General features: G+C 43.2%; 2 protein-coding genes across 5 annotated transcripts in view; one reads left to right on the top strand and one right to left on the bottom strand.

Moving 5' to 3' along the window:
- The window catches only part of LOC135212006 (multidrug resistance-associated protein 1-like), a 198,822-nt gene that overhangs the window by 105,717 nt on the left and 72,090 nt on the right, over positions 1–21,015 (bottom strand). The gene's annotated exons all lie outside the window — the stretch shown is intronic.
- LOC135212194 (importin-7-like) overlaps positions 11,394–21,015 on the top strand; it is a 37,241-nt gene continuing 27,619 nt past the window's right edge. The window contains exons 1-4 of the mRNA XM_064245639.1: positions 11,394–11,545; positions 11,728–11,892; positions 15,712–15,848; positions 16,225–16,367. Of these exons, the coding sequence (XP_064101709.1) occupies positions 11,402–11,545; positions 11,728–11,892; positions 15,712–15,848; positions 16,225–16,367 (589 nt within the window). The 5' untranslated portion in view covers positions 11,394–11,401. The remainder of the gene's footprint in view (positions 11,546–11,727; positions 11,893–15,711; positions 15,849–16,224; positions 16,368–21,015) is intronic.

The raw sequence follows: 21,015 nt of genomic DNA, 5'->3' as shown, positions 1-21,015 counted from the left end.
AAAACAGTATTTGCACACTTGAGGAATGAAACAGTTAAGGAACCAGTCTTCAGAAAGTGTCTGTCATCCATACCTTACTGTTAGAGCGAAAGTAAACAGGCAAAGCTTGCTTGTTTACATTCTTGAACGCTTGTGCGTTTTCCGAATGATAAATTAGGACAGGCTTCAGCTTGAATCCCGCGATATTCCCACCAAGCAGCAGAGTCAGCCTATCCGTAAATGATTTAAATCCTGGCATGCTTTTGGCTTCATTGTTTTTGTAAGTGTGTGCTGGCATTAATTTCCAGAACAACCCAGTTTCATCCACATTAAAAGTCTGCTCTGGAAGATATCGTTCATCTGTAATTATTTCATCCAGATTTTTGACAAACTTTCTAGCTCCTTCCTCATCTGCATTCGCTGCTTCTCCAGTACTTAAACATTATGCAGTTGGAATCTGTTCTCGAACCTCTTGAACCAACCAACACTAGCCAAAAATTCCTGATTGTATTCTTCTCTGGCATGTTCCTTCAAAGTCTGAAACAGACCTCTATCCTTTGTCTGCTTGGTAAAAATGCTTAACGGTGTTAGTTTTTTAATTTGATCTTCCATCCAAATGTTCAACAATTTTTCCATTTGATGGATAGGCCCGGTATGTTGCTTCGTTATCACAGCCGATCGCATGGGTGCAGAACCTTTCACAGCTTCACGAATCCTTTCTGTCTTTCAAAATCGTTGACACAGTAGAGTGTGGAACTTCGTATCACATGCGATCACATTAAAAATTGTTGACACAGTAGAGTGCGATAACTTCATATCACGTGCGATCACATAAACTTTCTTTCCTCCTTTGAACTGTTTAATCACTGTCATTTTTGTGTCCAGGTCAATAGCCTTTCTTTCCTTCTTGGCAGGCTGAGGAGTAGATAAAGACTATTTCCTCTTGGCAGACATTTTCAAAAATTACCTAAAACACAAAATATATGTAAACAGACAGAGGATGTGCAAGGTAGCGGGATGCTATTTGCACTGAGTGACCAGTGGCAGCGCAGCATGCTGCATGTGTGGAGAGGCGGAAACTGGGGGAAAAGCTGTTGTATGCCATTTTCCAGTTACGAGTGGTCGTAAAGTCGATCAGACGTAACTCGCATAGGTTGTAAGTCGACAACTACCTTTAGTGTAATTGAGAGAGAGAGAGACAGAGTATTTAGTATAGTGATAAGAGAAGCATTTCATTTTATTATTATTATTATTAATAAAGTATTAGTTTATCCAGACCCTGAGCCTAATAAAAGGCTCTTCTCAGGCTTTAAATGATTAATGCTTGATATTTATCTTAACAGATTGGCACAATGGGTGGCGTACTACTTAAAAAGAAGATATACAAAGATCAAATGGAAAATATGATAGCGCAATATGTCTTCCCTGAATTTCAGAGTCCATATGGCTTCATGAGAGCAAGGGTGAGTAATTACAAATGTTAATATTCTATGAATTGAATTAGTATGGAATGATGTATGTTTTTGTAAATTTATTAATTGATGACAACTGCTATTGATAATTCTTGGGTCCTAAAAATATTTTTTCAGGCATGTTGGATATACAAAACTTCGATGAAATCAAATTCAAGTCTGACCAGAACATACTCGCAGCTATGAACTGTATTCAGAATGCCCTACTTAATGACAACGACCTCCCTGTTAAAGTAGAGGCAGCAATGGCCTTGTCTGCATTCCTTGCCTCACAGAATAAGGCAGAGAAGATTGTAGAACCTAATGTAAGTGCTCAAGCATTATTTAAGCTTTCATATGAAAGTTATGTTAAAATGATATAAAAGGTAATTGCTACATTATATATAATTAAAATGAATATTTGTATAATGGAAGAAACAAGGATGAAAAAGAGCAAAATAAAAAGAAGAGAGTTTGCTATTATACGGTAGAAATTATGTTGTGCAATAGGTAGAATCCCAGTTTTCAGAGCTGGTGATCCTGACGAGTTAACGGCTTGATGGGAAAATTCCATGGGTGGATGCAATGAAGTGACATTATGTAATGTAATAGTTTTTCCATATATAATTTCAGATACAACCAATTGTTCAAGAGTTACTTAAAGTAATTAAGGAAACTGAGAATGATGATCTTACAAATGTGATGTGTAAGATTGTGACAACATACACAGAACAGCTGATTCCTATTGCAGTGGAGATGTGCACCCAGCTAGCTGCTACATTCCAACAGGTTAGTTGGGTTATTTTTTTTGAATTGGGAATAAGTTACCTTTTATCGAGCTCATAATTGTTTTGGACATCAAAAATTTTCATTACCACCATCGTTTCTCTTCAGGTTGTAAGACTCAGAAAGATGGTGCAAGAAGGAGAAGTGCCGGCCCATTACAGTCCAATCGGGGCCTGTTATTGAGTAAAAACGATAGAACAAAAATTAATCAATTGGTATGGAGGAGAACCATGAGATTAGTTTGGTTCAAATTGAGCCCCAATCACTCTTGTGCTACAAGTTGCTTGGACTTATTAACTTGGCAAAATGTTATGGGTATGCGGTTTTCCTATTTTTATTGTGGTAGAATCCAAAAAATTTGTATTATCTTCCTATTAACGAGCGGAAATGAATAAAATTTAATTTAGTGGCTGTAAGAGATGACATTTATTTTATCTCACGGGCAATCTCCAGGCTGTGAAAAGTTCCCTCATTTGACAAGTTTGTTTGCATATCTTCGGCCTTAATAAGCTGGATAGCCCCGAGTTCTGCTCCCTGCAATGCCGCCAAACTGTGGAAACCAGAGGAATTTATTTCTGGGTGATTAGAAATTAATTTTCTTCGATACATTCCGTGGTTTGGATCAGACAAAATCACGTTCTTGATGTAATGTGGTTCAAGATCCCAAACCAAAATAAGCTGTAGGTCCCATTTGCTAAGTAGGCAACAATTGGTTTCGCCTAGCCACATTAAATTAAAAATTTGAATATTTTTCGGGCCAGGCCCTAGGGGAAGTAAGCTGTTTAATACACCTTAAGTATTCTGGCTTAAAACTAAGATACACTTCTGATGGGCAATAAAAAATAATTTATTTAATGGTTAACTTTAAAGTTATGATATAAACCCAATGCTTCCATGGAAGTTTTGTTAAATACTAGGTTTTGGCCGGGGAAAGGGAAAATGTTGAAAGTAAATTCAGATAGGACAAATATTATCAAACTAAGATCTTAGTCTGATTTTCAAATGTTTAGTCTTATAGATTCATTGTAACACTATCTTGAAGAATATAATTATGTACTTTTTTGTACATTGGATAACTTACCCAGCAAGACTAATATAACTTAGCTATAAGACTCCGTCGTCCAGAGCCCCGACAAGAAATTCCGAAATTTCGCGGGCAACACGCTGCCGGGTAGGAGCTTCAGGCTGATCTATCCGCACCTAGTGTTATCTTCCCTATTCTGCCGCTGGGTAATGGCAGGAATACGGAACGATTACCGTTCTTACTGCAATCAACGATTTTCTCTGTCGCGGTAAAGTGTCAACATACGTTGTTTGGTAACCGTCCTCGAACTTGAAATTTTCGTTTTTTCACATCGCCAATCTGACCCTTTGCTGGGCTGTCTTTTGAACAGGGAAGCCTACTGGGTTCTTTTTTGGTTTGGCATACGCCTTTTATTAAACTTTTTAAATGAATTTTGGGCTTCGAAATTTACGAAGAATAATAATTACGTGAAGAACTACTCCGCAATTTTTCGGTAGAGACTACTTATAATTTTTGCAAATAAGGGAAATTATTGATTTTTTTTTTTTTTTCAACTAATGCGTGTATACAAGTGTTAGACAACTTGTATGAAATGGAAAGATAACGAAATCTTAAACTTCCTTCTATATACTTTAGGAAGTCAGATAAAGCATAGTAACTAGAATACGCTTACTTTAGAAGCTACTTTAAGAGCCTCTCACGTACTAACGAGCAAATTAGAGTATTGACAATTTCTAGTTAGTTTGTTGCAGTCCTCCATCAACCCTTTCTTAACTGCACAGAATCTAACAAATTCATATGTGCAGAAATTCTTTTGAAAGATAAAATGGATGGAGCTCAAAAGGCGAGCTCTAAAAAAGGTAAGAAGTGAACTATAAGTGTTTCCGCCCCAGTGTCAGTGGAGGGTGGCGTCTGGATCGGTCTACCGTAGCGCTTCCAGGCCTATGACCCTCTTCCAAACTCCCCAGACCAGCCCAGTGGAAGGAGGAAAAGTCGACATGCCGCAAGGAAGGTTAGGGAGGAAAACGCCCCCACCTGGTTCAGGCGTCCCCCGGCCAAGGTTCTGTAGAACGTCCCACGGACTTGCAAGGATACGCCATTGATAAGGCATCCTTTAAAAAAAGTGCCGTCTCTTCATCTTACATCCGAAAAAGAACTGAAGAATGTAAATGTTTTTGGAGCGATTGATCTAGCGCGTTCCTTCGTGAAACAAAAACTAAGAAGAACAACTGAAGCAAGAGCCCAGCCACCGCTGCCCAGGAAGCCGCGCTTTCCAAGCAAGCTAAGCCGTGAGCTTACGTTTCCTATAGCCAGCAGGCGACGGCGCGTTCCAGCTAACAGACCTAGCGCGAAGCCGGCGTTCCTACAACCAAAAGCGAGGCCGCGTTCTTAGAAAATTTTTCTTGGGCGCAAGGCGCCCTTCAAAGAAAGAACGAAGCGCCAGCCTGCGGCGCAAAATTGGCGTCAAGAAAAACAGACGGCTAAGAGCTCAAAGGAGCCCTTACAGTAGAGTGGCAATCAGAACGATCCTTCCATTGAACGTTTCTTCGGGCAAGAAGGGGCTCTTTCTAAAAAGGGGTCTTAGTAAGCGCATCACACACGGAACTTGTCAGGTGGGCGCACGGGCAGGGACCTTCCACGCAAAGCGGAATCGTTCCAGGAGCGAGTCTCCTTTCTTTCTAGTGGTGGCGGAACAAAATTCCACCGGGCGCGGCGTAACATTTCCCAGGCGCGCGGAACATATTCGCCAGGCGGCTAGGTGCAAGGAGCCAGGCGCCAGAATATTCCTTTCTCTATACTGCTGCCCGGCCAGGGAAAGAAGGGTACGTCAGACGGTATCTGCTGTATTGAGAATTACGATACGGCAAATCAACTCAAGTCACAAGTACCGTAGTTACTTCTTTTTTGCTGTTTGAGCAACTCAATTACCAGTATCCTTCCAAGGAAATTTGCTAGGAAGGACTACGCCTTAAGAAAGGGATTGTTTAAGACAACACCCTACTTAGCTTCTAGATTTATCGAAAGTCGTTGTCTTTCGGCTTAGATATGCATTATAAGAACTTTCCTGAAGTTCTTATACAATAATTTTATAAGAATTCCTTTATTAAATGGAGTAAGCCTTGGCAACTCTGGAATGAGGTAAAGGCCAGTCGGCTAACGAAACTGCTATCCGGCTTAGACAAATAACCTAACCAGCAGTAATCATGTAGGCTGTCGGTCATGAGTTGGTTGGTAACAAATTGTTCTCTCCTGCCGGGATGGGGAAATGGAATGAAATAAACCGTGTCTCCTTCTCCTACGCACAATTCGTGGTTTTAGCCTCGGATTGAGGGGATAGTTAAGTCAAACATAAATACAAAAAATATTGTCCTGCCTTGTTTTGGCCTAAGAAAAAAGCCTTTCAATAAGAAAGCATATTACAACATTTCAATGCTGTTTACCAGTAGGTAACATTTTTAAAAAGGATTCTATAACGGCAGGCGGAATCTCTAATACTTGTATAATGCTCTTCATGCTTACGAAAGCATCGGGCTTAATTAATGAGTACACTGCTTAGTGAGAAGATGAATGTAGTAAGAGAAATCTTCACTTTAAGACTACGCGGTTAATGGTCAAACGATCTTGAATGCCACAATCACCGAGGTTAACTACTAGAAATTCCTAGTATCCTTACAAAAGGTTTCCTCAGATTAAATGCTGTTTACCGAACAATGTGACAAGTATTATAAAGGAATTCTAAATACGGCAAAAGCGGCGCGAGTATAATATTTAATTCTCATCATTCCTTTTCGAGGGAACGCCCGCACACAACCTTTTTTAAAATTCGGCATATTGCTTAAGAGAAGTTGGGTGAGTCCGCGGCAATGGGGAAAACACTTCTCTTAGTTGGCAGAAGTTGTTTCCCTGAATTGGACTAATACTAACGTATAATAAAGTTTTTTCCCACTCAAGAAACGGAATTAACGTGAAGGATGTCGGGCTACCATAAAGGCCATAGATTGTTATGGCACATTAACCTAAAAAAGACAACTAGAAGGAAGCGCCAGCCTGGCGCAGAAATTGCGCCCAGCAAGCGCTGCCGCGCCAGACAAGCACCAAATCCAAAGATATTTTCTCTGTCTTTAGCGAGTTAATTAAACCTAAGAAGTCCAGCTAGCCTCTCGGACAAGCAGGCTCGGTAACAAACGGCAAGCATTCGTTTCCTAGTTAAAATTTCGTTACCCACATTTAATCGAAAAGGGGTGCGCTTACAAGGCAATGATGAAATGATTTATTCTTTTAATACACTTAGGCCAATTCGGCCAAGCGACACTCTCATATCGCAAAGAGCATCCAAGAAATCTTCTTTTTTTCGCCCCTGTTTTCGCGGTTTAAACAAAAGAGAACCTACTTTGGGAAAACAGAACACGGAACGTAATCGAATCCCCTTAAGAGGTTCGATTGCAAAGATTTTTGCAATGCTCCGTGAGAACTTCTCGATCGAGAGAATAATAACTGTTAACGTATGTCTAACATTTCATTGAAGAAAAAAAGTTGTGAGAACCTGGCGGACAAGTCTTCTTCATAGATCTCTCTTTGTAAAGGCGTAGAAGAACGAAGCAGGCTTCCTTTAGAACATGCTTCTTTTTTCCTCGAACCAAGAGAGGATAAGCAATATGAAGACATCTTTAAATTTAAAGAAGGGGAATTAAACTTTAGCCTTTCCTTTTTCCCCTAAGTTATAAATTGCTTAACCAGATATTAAAGAATAATTGGGCGTCAAAGGAAGAAGAGGAATAGGTATGGCCTCATTTTGGCCTTAGAGAGGGATTGCGGATTCACAGAAGTCACCGTTCTTCTTTCACAGCCATGTTTCGTACAAGGCTTTTCCCAAAGAGTCATCTGGGATATTCTATTCAGAAATCTAATTATAAATAGACCTATAAAACCTCTCCACTCTGGAGTCTGTTCCCGCGGTCAGACTGACGCCATGAAAGTGGACATGAAATGGAGAGGTTTTTTCAAAGGTAAATGACAGAATAGTCATGGCTAAGACATGAGAAATTGGCTGGCAGATGCGTGCTAGATGGAAATCGCAGGCAAACTGTTCCTCTTTCGATACCTCCTTGTGAACCACAGTAGCGAGGTTTTTTCTTTCCACACTTCAGGAGGGAAGAACATCACCTATTATATTACTCTGCTATCAAAGAACCGCAGTAAAAGGCCATACTCTGTTCTACTAACAAAGGGAATTAGAGATAAACAGAGGATTAAGAATCTTTCGGGATCTTCATATGATACCGCAATACGACAAGAGTAGGATATCATGTACTTATTTGAATGGGATTTTTTTTTTTGTGGCCAACCAAAAGATTCCGCTGTTCCGAACAAAACTGGAACTGGCTCCCTCCCATCAAACTTCTTTTTCGAGGAAGTTTATGTAAAGGAAATTCTTTGTTTCTTTTCGTAGCCCTAAACGACCAACGGAACGACAAGTGAATTTTTTTGGTGCATTGGAATCGCCGCATAAGCAAGAATTCAATTGGAGACTTTGGCAATGGGTTCTTTGCACCAGCATAGGTAAATGTCCTGGCAAAAGAAATAAATTCCCTCTATTCCTGACAACCTAAACGCCTTTCAAGATAGTAAGTTTTAGTATTGCCCAGGCAGGGTACTTTACAATTTTTCATTCTAACAAGAAGAAGAGATGGTTTAAACGTTTTGGCCTTTACGAGGTCTTTCGGGGTGCGATGAGGCGGTCAACAAAATGCTTCCCAGGAAGTTGGTATTTACAGACAAGGATACAATAAGAAGCTAGAAATCAGGGTTCCCGCCCAATTTCCAGCTCAAAGGTCTCTCCTTCCGACTTCCAGACTCCTTCCCCTTTCCTTCTGGGCAAAGGATACGGGAAGAAATTCTGCAGAACGGTAGGACATCAAACAATGTAAGCAAGAAAGAGTCTCGTTAGCAAAAAGAAGGTGTTCACAGCAGGAATCCTCCCTGCAGGAGGAAAGACTTCTCTCTTCGTATTGTTAGAAATATCCTGTCGTCTACTGGGTGTAGCCTGACTAAATCAAAAACCCTCCCCGTTGCCAGGGGCCCAAAAGCCTCAACGGGGAAGAATTTCTTCAACCCTTTTCCCAAGTCTCCTGATAAACTTATGGTGGTTGGTTTCAGTGACTCTCGGAGCTAATTGTAGCTGCAGCCAAACGCGCCAAATGCCAATACCAAGGCGAAAAAAACGCCAGAGGCGAACAGTTTCCAAGGAACCTCTGTCATGGTCGCGATACTGAGAAGGAAGCGGACGGGCCTCCAACCTGGCGCAAATGCGTCCAAGAGGCCAAACAAAATCGGACAGATAATAAGAGTGGGTCCGATGTGGACCATTGCCAAGAACAGCCTAGAAGAAACTCTTCCAAGCTCGAAGCTCCAGCAAGTGTGGGAGGGGAGGCCAAAGCGCCAGGCGCGAGGCGCCAGCCAGGCTCTAAGGAAGCCAGCCAGGCTCTAAAGGACCAAGGCCAGGCTCTATGGAGCCAGCCACAACGCTCTAGGAGCCAGCCCAAGCTCCTTAAGGAGCCCAAGCCAGCGGCTCTAGGAGCCGCCAGCCAGGCTCTAGGAGGCCCAACCAGTCAGGCTCTAGGAGCCAGCCAGGCTCCTAGGAGCCCAGCCAGGCCTCTAAGGAGCCAGCCAGGCTCTAGAAGCCAGCCAGGCAACCATCCAGGCTGCCAGGCCTCCTTCAAGGCTAGGCTCAGCCAGTCAGGATTGAGGTATCCATCCAGACGCAAAGGCTCCTTCCCAGTAAAGAAGAAACCTAAAGCCTCTGTCATCGTAAGAGGGCTAGTCCCCATTGATTAGAATACAGGTAAGGGTCTCTGCCATGTAAGTGGGTCACCCCCATTGGCACGGATCCGAGGAAGGGCTCTGTCGGTGTAAGCGGGCTAGCCCCCAGCCCATTGACAATGATCCAGAAGGGTTTGTCAGTCCACAGGGTCCCCTAAACCTTCGCTGAAACTCTTGAGGCAATGCAGACTCATTAAGACATAAATCATAGAAGTCTTCTGCCGCAAGGGCTTCCAGGTGCCTTCCCAGGCGCAAAAGGCACCCAAGCCAGACGCAAAGGCTCCAGCCAGGCGCGAGGCGCTAGCGCAGGAAGGAGGAGCCAATCAGGGCACCAGCGCCAAGGCGGCAAGGCGCCATCTAGGCGCGAGGCTCCCAGCCAGGCTCATAGGCGCCATTCCAGCGGCGCAAAGGCTCCAGCCAGCGGCGCGGAGGCGGCTAAGAAAACAGGCGAATAGGCGCCTGCCATGGCACGAAAGCGCTAAGCCAGGCTCAGGCTTTCACCCCAAGAAGAGATCTATATTCAAAAGAACGCCCTGGCCTTCTTTTGAGACCAAATTGTGATCTCCTAAGGCACTTGATAAAGTGCATTGGATGATTTCCCTTCAAACAGCTGAGAATTAAAAAGCGCATGAAGTGGGGCGAGCTTTTCCGAATTCTTGTTCTTTCCCTAACAATAATTGGTCATAAGGTTTACATATTTAGGCTGTCACATACGGGAGAATAGGGAGATAGCAACTCTGTTTGAACTTCCCATTATCCCGGGAGAAGGATGGTCAAGTATAACCTTTGAGGAATCCTTCTCTCTTGGTTGATACGTGTCTGCCGGAATACATTGCTGGGATAGGGTTTAAAGCAGATACTGATCCTTAACTAGCTTGAAGTTAAATTTTATTTAACGTACGTGTTTTTTCTTTGGGTTGTTTTGAAAGGAGTTTTGTACGAATAACTCTTTTCAAACTTAAAGCACTAACCCTCGTGTTGAGGATCAGGTGACTCGGAGGGCATCGGTGTTTGTGCTCCTTAATTAATGCACTAGGCAATAGGCACTATTGGTCCATGTAAGAGGCTCCTGGTCGAGTAAATGGATAAAAGAACCTCCCCAATTCGACAGACCCACAAGAACTCCTTAGCCATAGGTCAACATCCATCGCTGAGGCTTTCAGGGCGAAGCAGATTCCCTAGGCATTAGCCATGGAAGTCTTTCCGGCCTGGATCCAAGTAAGCGGAACCAACGGTTTTTATTTATTTATTACCTACACAACGTAAATGTTGTTTTAACCTGTCCTATTTCGTAAATAGTTTGTCTCATTTTTCCCACCAACCAAGGGTGTCAAATTCAGCTAAGGTATACTATCTGCTGGGTAAGTTCCATGTACAAAAATGATATTGTTTAAGAACTTACAATAAAGTTTTGTACATACTTACCTGGCAGATATATACGATTGAGTGGCCCACCCAATCCTCCCCTCAGGAGAACCAGGTGGAAGAAGAAAATCTGGTTCTTAGAACGCGGGAAATGGGTTTCCTATTTCCTCGCCACCCAGCGGCAAGGCGGCGGTAGAATTCACACCCTGACCTAACCGGCAGCGGTGTGGCGCGAAATTCGAATTTCTGTCGGGGAAACGACGGAGTCTACTAGCTAAGTATATAATCTGCCAGGATAAAAGTATGTAACAAAAACTTTTATTGTATCTTAACAATATCAAATTTTTTTAAATGTTCCAATGAAGTTACAAAGCAGTTATAGCTGAAAACAGAAAAAAAAAACCATTTCGAATGTGAAGATGACATTAAAATCTGTAGTGATGGTGGAAGTTTCTTAGTAATCATTTACAGGGTAAGGTCCTGCTTGTGTCATATGAATTTTGGTTCAAGCTAACTCAACAAAAATAGTAATTCAATTAAGTAGCCAGTGGACTTTTTTTTAAGAATCTTGTGTGGTTACAAGTAGTAGTTTAACTTTTGTGGAAGTGGGTCTTAACAAAAAATTACTATGATGTTATCTTTGGAAAATATTAAATTTTTGTAAAATTTTCTTTTACAGAATTCTATGAAATGAAGAAAGCTCTTGCTTTGAATATACAGTTTAAACCCAGCAAACAAGATTCAACCAAGACTTATGGAAGTGGCTTTGAAATGATGTATCCAGGTTTGTAAAAAGTCATTCAAGTGTTTCAGTTACAAAACGTTTTAAGTGTTATATAAATACATTGTTTTCATATATGGAGTATGTTTATGGAAATTTAATGTTTCGATTAGGCATAATGGGGAAGTGATGTGTGGCTAGATACAATACAAATACGTATACCTTTGATTTGTTTTTATGAAAATTTTTTCCCAGATGTTTAAAAATGATGGCTTTGACTACTTCACCGAGATGATGCCTGCTCTTCACAACTATATAACTGTTGACACTGAAGCATTCTTAAGTAATGAAGCACATGTCTTAGCAGTATGTGAAATGTGCAGAACTATTTTAACTCAGGTAAGGCACAGAAATCCATGCACTAGATGGATTCTTAAACATTTTGTGGATTGAAATATACTATAATCATTGGTATAGAAATCTACCAAGGAAGTTGGAAAGGTATTTCAAAGTGAAGTTCAAGTTAGTTCATTGCCTATTGTAAAGTCGTTTTAAAAGTCTTTCTCTGTATTATCTTGCAGGACTCTGGCGAGGATGACGAGTGTCATGCTGCCAAGTTATTAGAAGTTGTAGTTCTTCAATGTGAGGGGAGAATAAATATGTGTCTTGGTTCCATCATACAGTTAGTTGTTGAAAGGTTATTGCGTGAGGTTAAAACTACTGAGCTACGAACTATGTTATTGCAGGTGAGTGCTGTGGGAATTATTGGAAGGTTCTTGATTTAAATATGTTCATCCAACCCCACTGCTTATGTAACCCCCATTAAGTTTGGTTGTTGAATGTTTCCAGGCAAAGTAAATTTGCTCAAAGGACAAAAATAGTGTCACTGCTATGTAAGTGCCACCTGGAGTCTAGTATTCTCACCCTGTAGGCAGTGTGCTGCCTGTGACCTCACAGAGTGCGCATTGTCTTGAAATATGTCATATTTCTATTTGCCATACATTCATGTTTTCTTTTGTCTTGCTGTCAAACCCTCTGCACTGTTGTAAGTGCTAAATGGTTGATATAGCCCCAATGCATGGCTTTATACACTAAATTTCACGATTCATTCATTTAATCATAATTTTGTATTGTCCTTTACCTTTGGCCTTAATTTTTTTTTTTATCGTTCATTCATTTGCCTAAAGTTCTGGATATGTTCTGTACTTAAGAGATCCTGCTATAGGCAAACTCAACCTTTTTGGCCACTAAGGCGTTGGCCTTGTTTACCCTGGATTTTCCACACACACACACACACACACACTCTCTCTCTCTCTCTCTCTCTCTCTCTCTCTCTCTCTCTCTCTCTCTCTCTCTCTCTCTCTCTCTCTCTCTCTCTCTCTCTCTTTTTATGGGTGGCCTTGAGAACCCAAATACGTAAGGGAAAATTATTAGAGGGAAAAATGCAGAATAACTTTTTTCTAACTTACCTTAAAAAGGATTGATTTGGTTATTTTTACTCCAGAAATGTTGCCATTAAAAACCAGCCAATTAATCTACATTATTTACAAGAGGCCGTTGAATGGCCTGGGAAAAGTAAATGCACAAAGTTACAGTTAATCACTTTTATCTAACACACTGGGGGGAGGAACTCTTAGTGTTTAAATGAAATATTCAATGAAGACTTAAGCTTGACCAGGTCACAGGGGTAGCACGTGCCTTGATGATAAAGGAATTTCAATAGAGAAGTGATAAAAAAGGAGTTTTGAAATTGGAATTAGCAAGAGTCATCTTGGAGAAACAGGGCTGGTTGGATTTTGCATTTCTCTAGACGTACCTTTGATCCTTTGCACTTGTACATGTGTCGTGATGTATGAGGGGGGTCCAACCAGTGTGCCAAGACAAAAGGGCTGACTTCCAGTCAGAGGAGTGGGCACATATGCCCTGCTGCAGTACTAGCTTGGACTGAGAACGAGGCTGGGTGTTTAGGGATGGCCTGAGCTGCGCCTACAGCCTCCGGCATTGTCTGAAAGATGCGAAAAACACAACCAGCAGATTTGGAGGGAAATGAGGTATTAGGCTAGGAATCCCTAAAGCCCACATCGAGGCCTATCTAATCCTGTGACCTGCCTTTCTTACTCTAAGCTCGAGCCTAAGTTAATGGCACATTTTCTTCCCCCGCTCCTAAATGGAAATTCCTTTTCTGGCATGCGTTCTCCCTCCTACAGTCAGCTGATTTGGAGAAAATGGCGGTGCTTCTAGCAATTTACTAATTTAACTAAAGGCTGGGTAGAAGGGGGGGGGGGGCAATAAACGTAATAATTATTACCTTAGTCTGAATGCAGGTGGGGGCTGCAGGAAGCAGATGATTACACGGTGGGTCCGTGACACGGAATGACCTTGTCGGGCTGAGGTGGCAACAAAGCGCTAACCCAGCACAGAGGTGTTGTCAAATCTCAGGAAAACATTTTTAGTAACATTCATTTTCCCATAAAAAACTTAGTCATTCTTAGTCATTCTTAAACATGAAGTTTTAATATGAAACAGAGTAATTACCATAAATTTAGTTAGTATAAAAAATATCAGACACATTTCTTCATCGCTGTTCTGGCGTATTTAGAGAAATATGGCAACTGTGCGGCCAACGCCTTATCAGCCAAAAAGGCTGAGTTTGACTATGGTGTCCTTGGTCCATTACTTGTTTTGATGGTCTTATTTTTTTTTACTTAATTTCTTGGCTTGTTACCAAGTTTTCATTGTACCTACATTATATAAATTCTCTTCTTATGATGTCATTTAATGCTTTTGTATATTAGTGGTTTTTGCGCATTATATTAATGTATTATACTGTAATGTGATTTGTGTGATGCACCTGAACTAGTTAGATTGCATTAGCTTACATGCACAGGTCTTCATATGATTTGTGTTAAGCCTTTATGTTTTGCCTCAGTAAGGATGCTTGCATTGTGCACAATAACTGACACTAAATGTTTTTAAGTTCTGACCTCACCTGTAAGATGCTTTTTGACTGGTATGCTAGCAGTGGCACTGACTTGGAGAGAAGGATTCAGTATTGCATAAAGTCAGCAGTGCAGATCCTTACCCATGTGCTTCACCTGTAACTGAATCTTCAGCTTAGGTCTTCCTGTCTGTAGGAAAGTTTTGCTTATATAAGAGGAGTGAGTTCACACACTGTTGCTTGAACAATCAACTGTTGCTGTTGTTTTTGTTGACTGTCTAGCCACTGACGTACCCATCCTTTTACTGCTATGCTAGCCACTGACGTACCCATCCTTTTACTGCTATGCTAGCCACTGACGTACCCATCCTTTTACTGCTGTGCTAGCCACTGACGTACCCATCCTTCTATTGCTATGCCTCCTTACTCATATGCTTTTTCCTGTACCTAAGTGTTCCTGTGTCCATTGCCTCTTCACATGTGGAAGAGCTAGGTCAGTTAGTTCATGGTGATGGACTGCTTGGGATAGGCAGATGTTGCCTATATGTATTTCCAATGTCTGCTCATGCATGGCATGTTTTGAAATAGATCGACAAATACCCATAAATGCATCTACTCCGACAGCCAAATCTTGCTAAGCACCAGCTTTTGGATACTTATTACCAGCTTGTAGACTGTGAGGTCACAATCTCCTGATTGTGTACCAGAACACACTACATTGTAGTTGGGGCTATAAGAGTGATGAGGTATACGCATACAGTTTTTTAAATATGAAATAGATTTTTCCATGTAAACCCACCATATATATACAGTTTCAGTATCCAAGCCCCTCAATCTTATGCTTATTGTCAAGATTTATTTATATACTATATATTTACATAAAAATGCCAGTGATAACTGGAGGTTCCAGTTTGCACATTGATACTGCTATTGTTTTTAATAGCGCTCGAAACATACATTGGTAACACATCTGGACTGTGATTGGATGTGTTTGTTTGAAACTAATTTTATATTGATGATAGTGAGTTTTTTTATTGTGGAGTACTGAATGAAAATAAAATCACTAGTTGAATGTTTTTTGGGAAGTGATAAAACTTCCATGGTTTTATTAGTGAACTGTGGCATATTAGCTAATTTGGGATATTTTCTATAGGTTATGATTTACATTCTATAGATGGTCTTCAGTTTTGTTATTAGGATTCTTTAGTAATTGCCATGTTCACCTTCAGCTCTTGTTATTTTGAATATTATAAAGCTTTTAGCTTAGTTTTCTGGGTAAACTGTTTATTAATGAGTTAAGTTGTGAAATAAACTGGCAAATGAGAAAAATGTATGATAAATAAGATTTTTGATAACGACAATCATATCTAAGGAATTGTTGGGAAATTTGGTTGAACATATAGTGGCACTAGTAAATCACTGCATTAGTCTAAATCATAACTGCTTAATTTTGAGGCAGGGCCAGTTTTCCCTTTCTAAATTTAGGGGAAAAGAAATATTTTTGTTAAGTATTTTTAGTAGGTAGTATTATTGGCAATGAAATGGAGCAAATAATTCTAGTTGTTTTGAAACTCAAGGTTTTCTTGTTTGTGGCCATACTTTATTATCAATATTGTTTATTTTACAGGTGGTCATAGCTACATTGTATACTGCACCCGATGCATTACTTCAGGTGCTTGAGTCAACCACGTTACCAAATACTACTACTACACTTACTTCTCATTTCATCAAACAGTGGATACATGATTCAGACTGTTTTCTTGGGTAAGTTAGTAATTACTGTCCAAACTGGCCCAATTTACGTCGGTTGTCCAGCAAAGAACTGTTCTTGACCCTGTTCTCTATATTGTAATGATTAGTAATATTGATCACAACCTGTAGAGCTCATTTATTGCTTAATTTTGTTGGTGAATCCTGTCTTGGCCTTGTCAACTCTTGAAAATTGAACAGTTTCAAAATGAACTAGATAGTGGTATACTATTGTGTAGTCTGCCCACTAGTAAAAGTCAACACTGACCTTTGTTGTGAAGCCAGATCAGTCAGTTTGGAATGTATAGTCACACAATTGGAATGTACAAAGGATTTTCCTTAAAGTTTAGATAGGATAACTCTCTAGTACATAATAAAAATTTCTTTTCAGTCTGCATGATCGCAAGATTTGTGTGTTAGGGATGTGTACACTTCTGCAACTTGGGCCAGAACGTCTTGGAGTATTAGAAGAATGCCATAAAGAAATTTTACCTGCTATGATTTTACTCTTCCAAGGATTGAAAAAGAGCATATGCTGGTCAAGCTGCATTTTGTTGATTTCAACTTACACATTTGTATTCAACAAAAAACCAGGAATTTAGGTTTTGTTATAGATAGGCTAATCATATACAAGGGCTTGATAGATTGCATTATGAGCATGGGCCTCAACATTAATACATATAGTGGAATTCAGCTCAACAGAAATTGTCTGTCCTCCTGGTAAGTACGTATAGTAATGAAATCTGTTAGGTAATGAAGGGTTACATTTAACACATGATAGTCTTGTACAGCAATTCCTTTCAGGTAATTAATAGCCTATCCTAACCGGTATTTGTTCATATACGAAACAAACCTGCGGTCTTAACATTAGGATAATACTAGCGCCGAGCTGGAAGCCGGTAGAATTAAAAATAAACTTGTGAGATCCAGGGACTATTGGCATCTGTATCAGGTCACGGGGTATGTAATACCCAGAATGTCCTTGTCGTCCCATGACCTGACAGTTACTTTCCTACCGCCTTTAAGATAGGACATGATTACTTTCTGTTTTAAAGCCGGTTTTTGTTTGCCTGATTTTATTAATTTTTTCCCTTATTACTTTTTCTTTGGGTGTTCTCAGTGTGGGTGTGATCTGATAGGTGTGTTTACACTGTGAGATGGAGAGTTTTGCTTCACCAACGGAAATCTCTTCGGGTTCTCGGAAGAGACAGGAAATTCCCTGGAGTGAGTGGGTTTCCTTGTTCAAGATTTTCAACTTCGGTGTCTACAGATCCACATCCAACGTGTAGTAGGTGCAGAGAAAATGTATGTAGTATTACTAATCCTTGTTCAGTTTGTCGTGGTTGGTCGGTGGAACAGTGGATGAAGTTTTATGGGAAGGGCCAGTGCAAAAGAAAGGAGACGATGCCATCTTTGGATGACCAAGTGTCGTCGGCTTCTTTTGTATCAGCAATAAACCAGACTGCCTCATATGTTTCGTCGCCTGCTTTTGATATTTCCCATACTCCTTCAGTTTCTTCTAGTGATTCATTATTGGAAACGCCAAGAGGGTTTTTCGGTAATTTTATGAATACTTGCGCTCCGTCATTCCTGGCAGGGAGAGGGGGAGCATCGCCATCTTTGTTGCAGGTGTTGGCTCCCGATGTGCAGAGACTGGAAGGAACGTGGTCGGCGTTAGGCCTACCAGGCGTACCAACCTTGGAGGGGTTGCTGTCTCATTATATAGCGTCGTGATTCCACCACGGCCTGACAGCGTTGAATGTTTCTCATCCCCCTGGCCTGCACTTTATGGGAGCTAATGCCGCAGCAATGACAACATCAATGTTTGGTATCTGGACCTGCTGGCTCTGCTTGCGGAAGCACCGAGAGAGATTCCCCCTTGGCACAACCTCCTCTGCCAGCCACACGTGGAACGGTACCACCAGTCAGTGCAGTACCTTCGTCTTCACGGCTGGCTGTTATCCACCATCTCTTGCGAGCGAGAGGCTTTTCTTGCCGAGCAGCAACAGAGATGGCTGGGTACATCAGACAGTCCTCTGTAGCTGTGTACCAGGGAAAGTGGGTCGTCTTCTGTGGTTGGTGTCGCAGACGGGGTCGATCTCCTCTCAGAGCCACTCTTCAACAGGTAGCGGATTTCCTCGTTGTTCCGACACGGCATACAAACCTTCGGTCCTTTTACAATAGGAAGGTACTAGCGGCAGCTGGATAGGTCGTAAGCTTTCGAACAAGGGGTTCGGTAGTTAACTGCTTGTCCGACAGGCGCGCGCGCGCGACTGGGAGGTAAACAAACCACTTTTGCTTTCGGCCTGCTGGCGTGTAGACGTGTATCATCGCTCTCTGCCCGCTTCATCGTCGTTGCTTTCGCATGGTGTGTTTTTTTTTCTTTTCTATTTATCTAGTGAAACTGAATTGTAAGTACAATCATTTCATATTTATTTCCATTGAATTCAATTGTGAATTAAAGGATCTTGGTTTCTCCACGCCCTCCGATTACCCGAGTGCCGGGACTGAAGGGCGTAAGTGCAGGAATTCATTTTCCCAGAAATGATCCTCGTATTGTGTATGCTCGGTGCCGAGGGCGGGAGAGCGCTCGCTCCGAGCTTATATTTTGGTTGAAAATGTGTAGATGAAAATCGTAAGTAAGTGCCCTTTTCATTTATTTTTTTTTGACCTGTATGCTCGTTGCCGAGCGAATGCGCTCGGCACGAAACTTATTCTGTATGGAAGTGGAATCGCAAGTACAGTACTCTTTTTCATTTTCATATATTTATTTTTGATTGTAGCAATACTCATTTTTGGATCAGTTTCCGCTCTTACCCGAAATTGATCCTTTCCCCTTTTTATTTGAATGAAGTGAAATCGCAAGTGCAGTTCTTTTTCATTTTCATATTTTATTGAGATTGCATTATTTACTTGGATCAATGTTTCCGCTAATTCCCGGGAATTGATCCTTCCCCTTTTTATTTCGTATGAAGTGAAATCGCAAGCGCAGTATTCTTTTTCATTTTTCATATATTTTGATTGCATCAATTCATTATGGATCAAAGTTTCCGTTCATAATCGGGAATGGATCCTTTTACCCTTGCGCTCGGTACCGAGGGCGCAAATGCGCTCGCTCCGAGCCCTTATTCATTGTGAAGTGAATCGTAATGCAAGATTCTTTTTCACGTTATTCCTTTTATTATTGATTGCATCAATATTTATTTTGGTTCAAGTTCTGCTCAGTCAGGGAATTGATCCTCTTGCCCTTGCATTCGGTGCCGAGGGCACGATTGCTCTCGGGCTCTTATTATTATTGTTGGGTACATGGGTGCTGTGCATGGGTGGGAACGAGAATCCCCCCCACCCCCCCCCCGCTAAGCTCCTACAGATGGCCCTTCCCCTTGGGGGGGGGGGGGGGAGGTTATCTGGGTTTCCTCCTCGCCCGATCCGTCGAGCGCGGGGGAGGGCGCTTGGTGCCCGATGTACAATTGTATTCGGGGGTCTTCCGCTCGTTCGGTGTGGGGCTCACCCCCCCGCGCGAGGGGACTTCCCCCCCCACTAATCACTACTACTGTTATTTCCGCAGGTGCTATTGCCACGAGGGTGGACCTTGGTGAGGTATGGGCGTCCTTCGATTTGCAGGGCGTGCCTAATGTCCAGGGGCGGCGGTTCTATGTCTGGGCCTGCTGCCCATGGAGTGGTGACCACGACAACGATATCGACTCCAGGTGACGACGTCCCTCCTCACCTGGTGTACTCGCCTCACGTGGTAACAGTCTTGCCTACAGCCGCTGTGAAGTGCTGTTCGCCGTACCGAGAGGGGGGCGTGCCGCCGCCGTTCGTGGTTGCCGCGCTGCCGCGACCGCACTTCCGCTGCCCTAGAGCTCGCCCCTGGACCTGCCGCCGGTACCAGGATGTTGCTGGCTGCTGCTCCACCTCTTGTGTTTCCGGTGCTGCCTGCCGTACCTAGCGAGTCTGTACTGACTCTCCATGCAGTTGCTGCGCTGGCTGTCCCTGCCGTTGCTGCGCTGGCTGTACCTGCCGATGCTGTGCTGGCTGTGCCTGCTGTTCCTGAGATGCCCATACCTGCTGATGTCGTCCCTGTTCGTGGTGGTACTACCCCAGACTTTGGTCTGTCTGTACAGGTGCGTCCGGGCCCTGTGGCTTCGGCTACAGCAGCCCCGGCTCCGCCCTGGATAGCAGATCTTACGTCTGTCCTGAGGAAGCTGACGAAGAAGAGGAGGAAGGTGTCGTCGTCGTCGTCTTCATCTTCTTCATCGTCGTCGGCTGCCCCCTCTTCCCCTTCGACTTCTAAGGCTTCACAGCCGAGGAAGAAGAAGGTTGCCTCCTCCCTCCTAAGAAGTCTCCCTCGGGAGCTTCTCGGGACCCGTCTCACCTCGGTGGGACGGGAGGGTTCCTTCCGCTGGTCCTCCTGCTCCTTCGGGAGCGGGGCCCGTCTCTTCTTCCGCAAGGAAGAAGACTACGGGGACCAGAGGGGTACCGGCTAACACCGGTACTTCCTCGCCTGGTGTCAGTGGTTCTGCCACTGCATCAGGGTCCGTCTCGGCCTCTCGTTCGCGGGAGGTACCGAGTGTACGGTCGCCTACCAGCGACCGTGCAGCCAGGAACCAGACCTCTGAGCCCGCTCAGCGTCAGGTTCACGGCACGGGGCGGAAGACTGGTGACAGCGGCTCACGCGACTCTCACCAGACCATCTCTCGCTCTCGCGGCTACCAGCTGGCTACCCGGGATGACGTGACAGTCCACGACCGGCCACGGCTGAGGCTGGGAAGAGGTCCCCCCGTTCGCCGGTGCCAGCCACGGCTGGAACCAGCGACGTGACGTGCCGTGAGGACAAGCACCCCGGTCTCACTGTGACAGTGGAGCCTTGCAGGTCGCCTGACCGTCGCTCACAGAGAGCGATCGGGTACGGCAACCAGCACCAGCTCTTCTGATACTCGAGATCGGCCGCTGTGCTCAGTCCAGCCGTTCTCCACAGCGAGACGGTTCGACCAGGCCTGCAGCTCGATTGCCACCGCGGGTTGACGATCGCCTGCAGCCCTCCAAGCCTGCTGGTTCTGCCAGCGAGCGAGGAGGGAGCGTCAGGTCTGCCTCTCCCGTACCTTCAACCTCCTCGGGTTACACCGGGAGGAGCGAGGTATTGAGGAGTGATCGTGAGGGGTGCGCCCCTCATGATCCC

Source organism: Macrobrachium nipponense, chromosome 40 (assembly GCF_015104395.2).
Source record: "Macrobrachium nipponense isolate FS-2020 chromosome 40, ASM1510439v2, whole genome shotgun sequence".
NCBI lineage: Eukaryota > Metazoa > Arthropoda > Malacostraca > Decapoda > Palaemonidae > Macrobrachium > Macrobrachium nipponense.
This window is presented reverse-complemented; position numbering and strand designations above follow the sequence as displayed.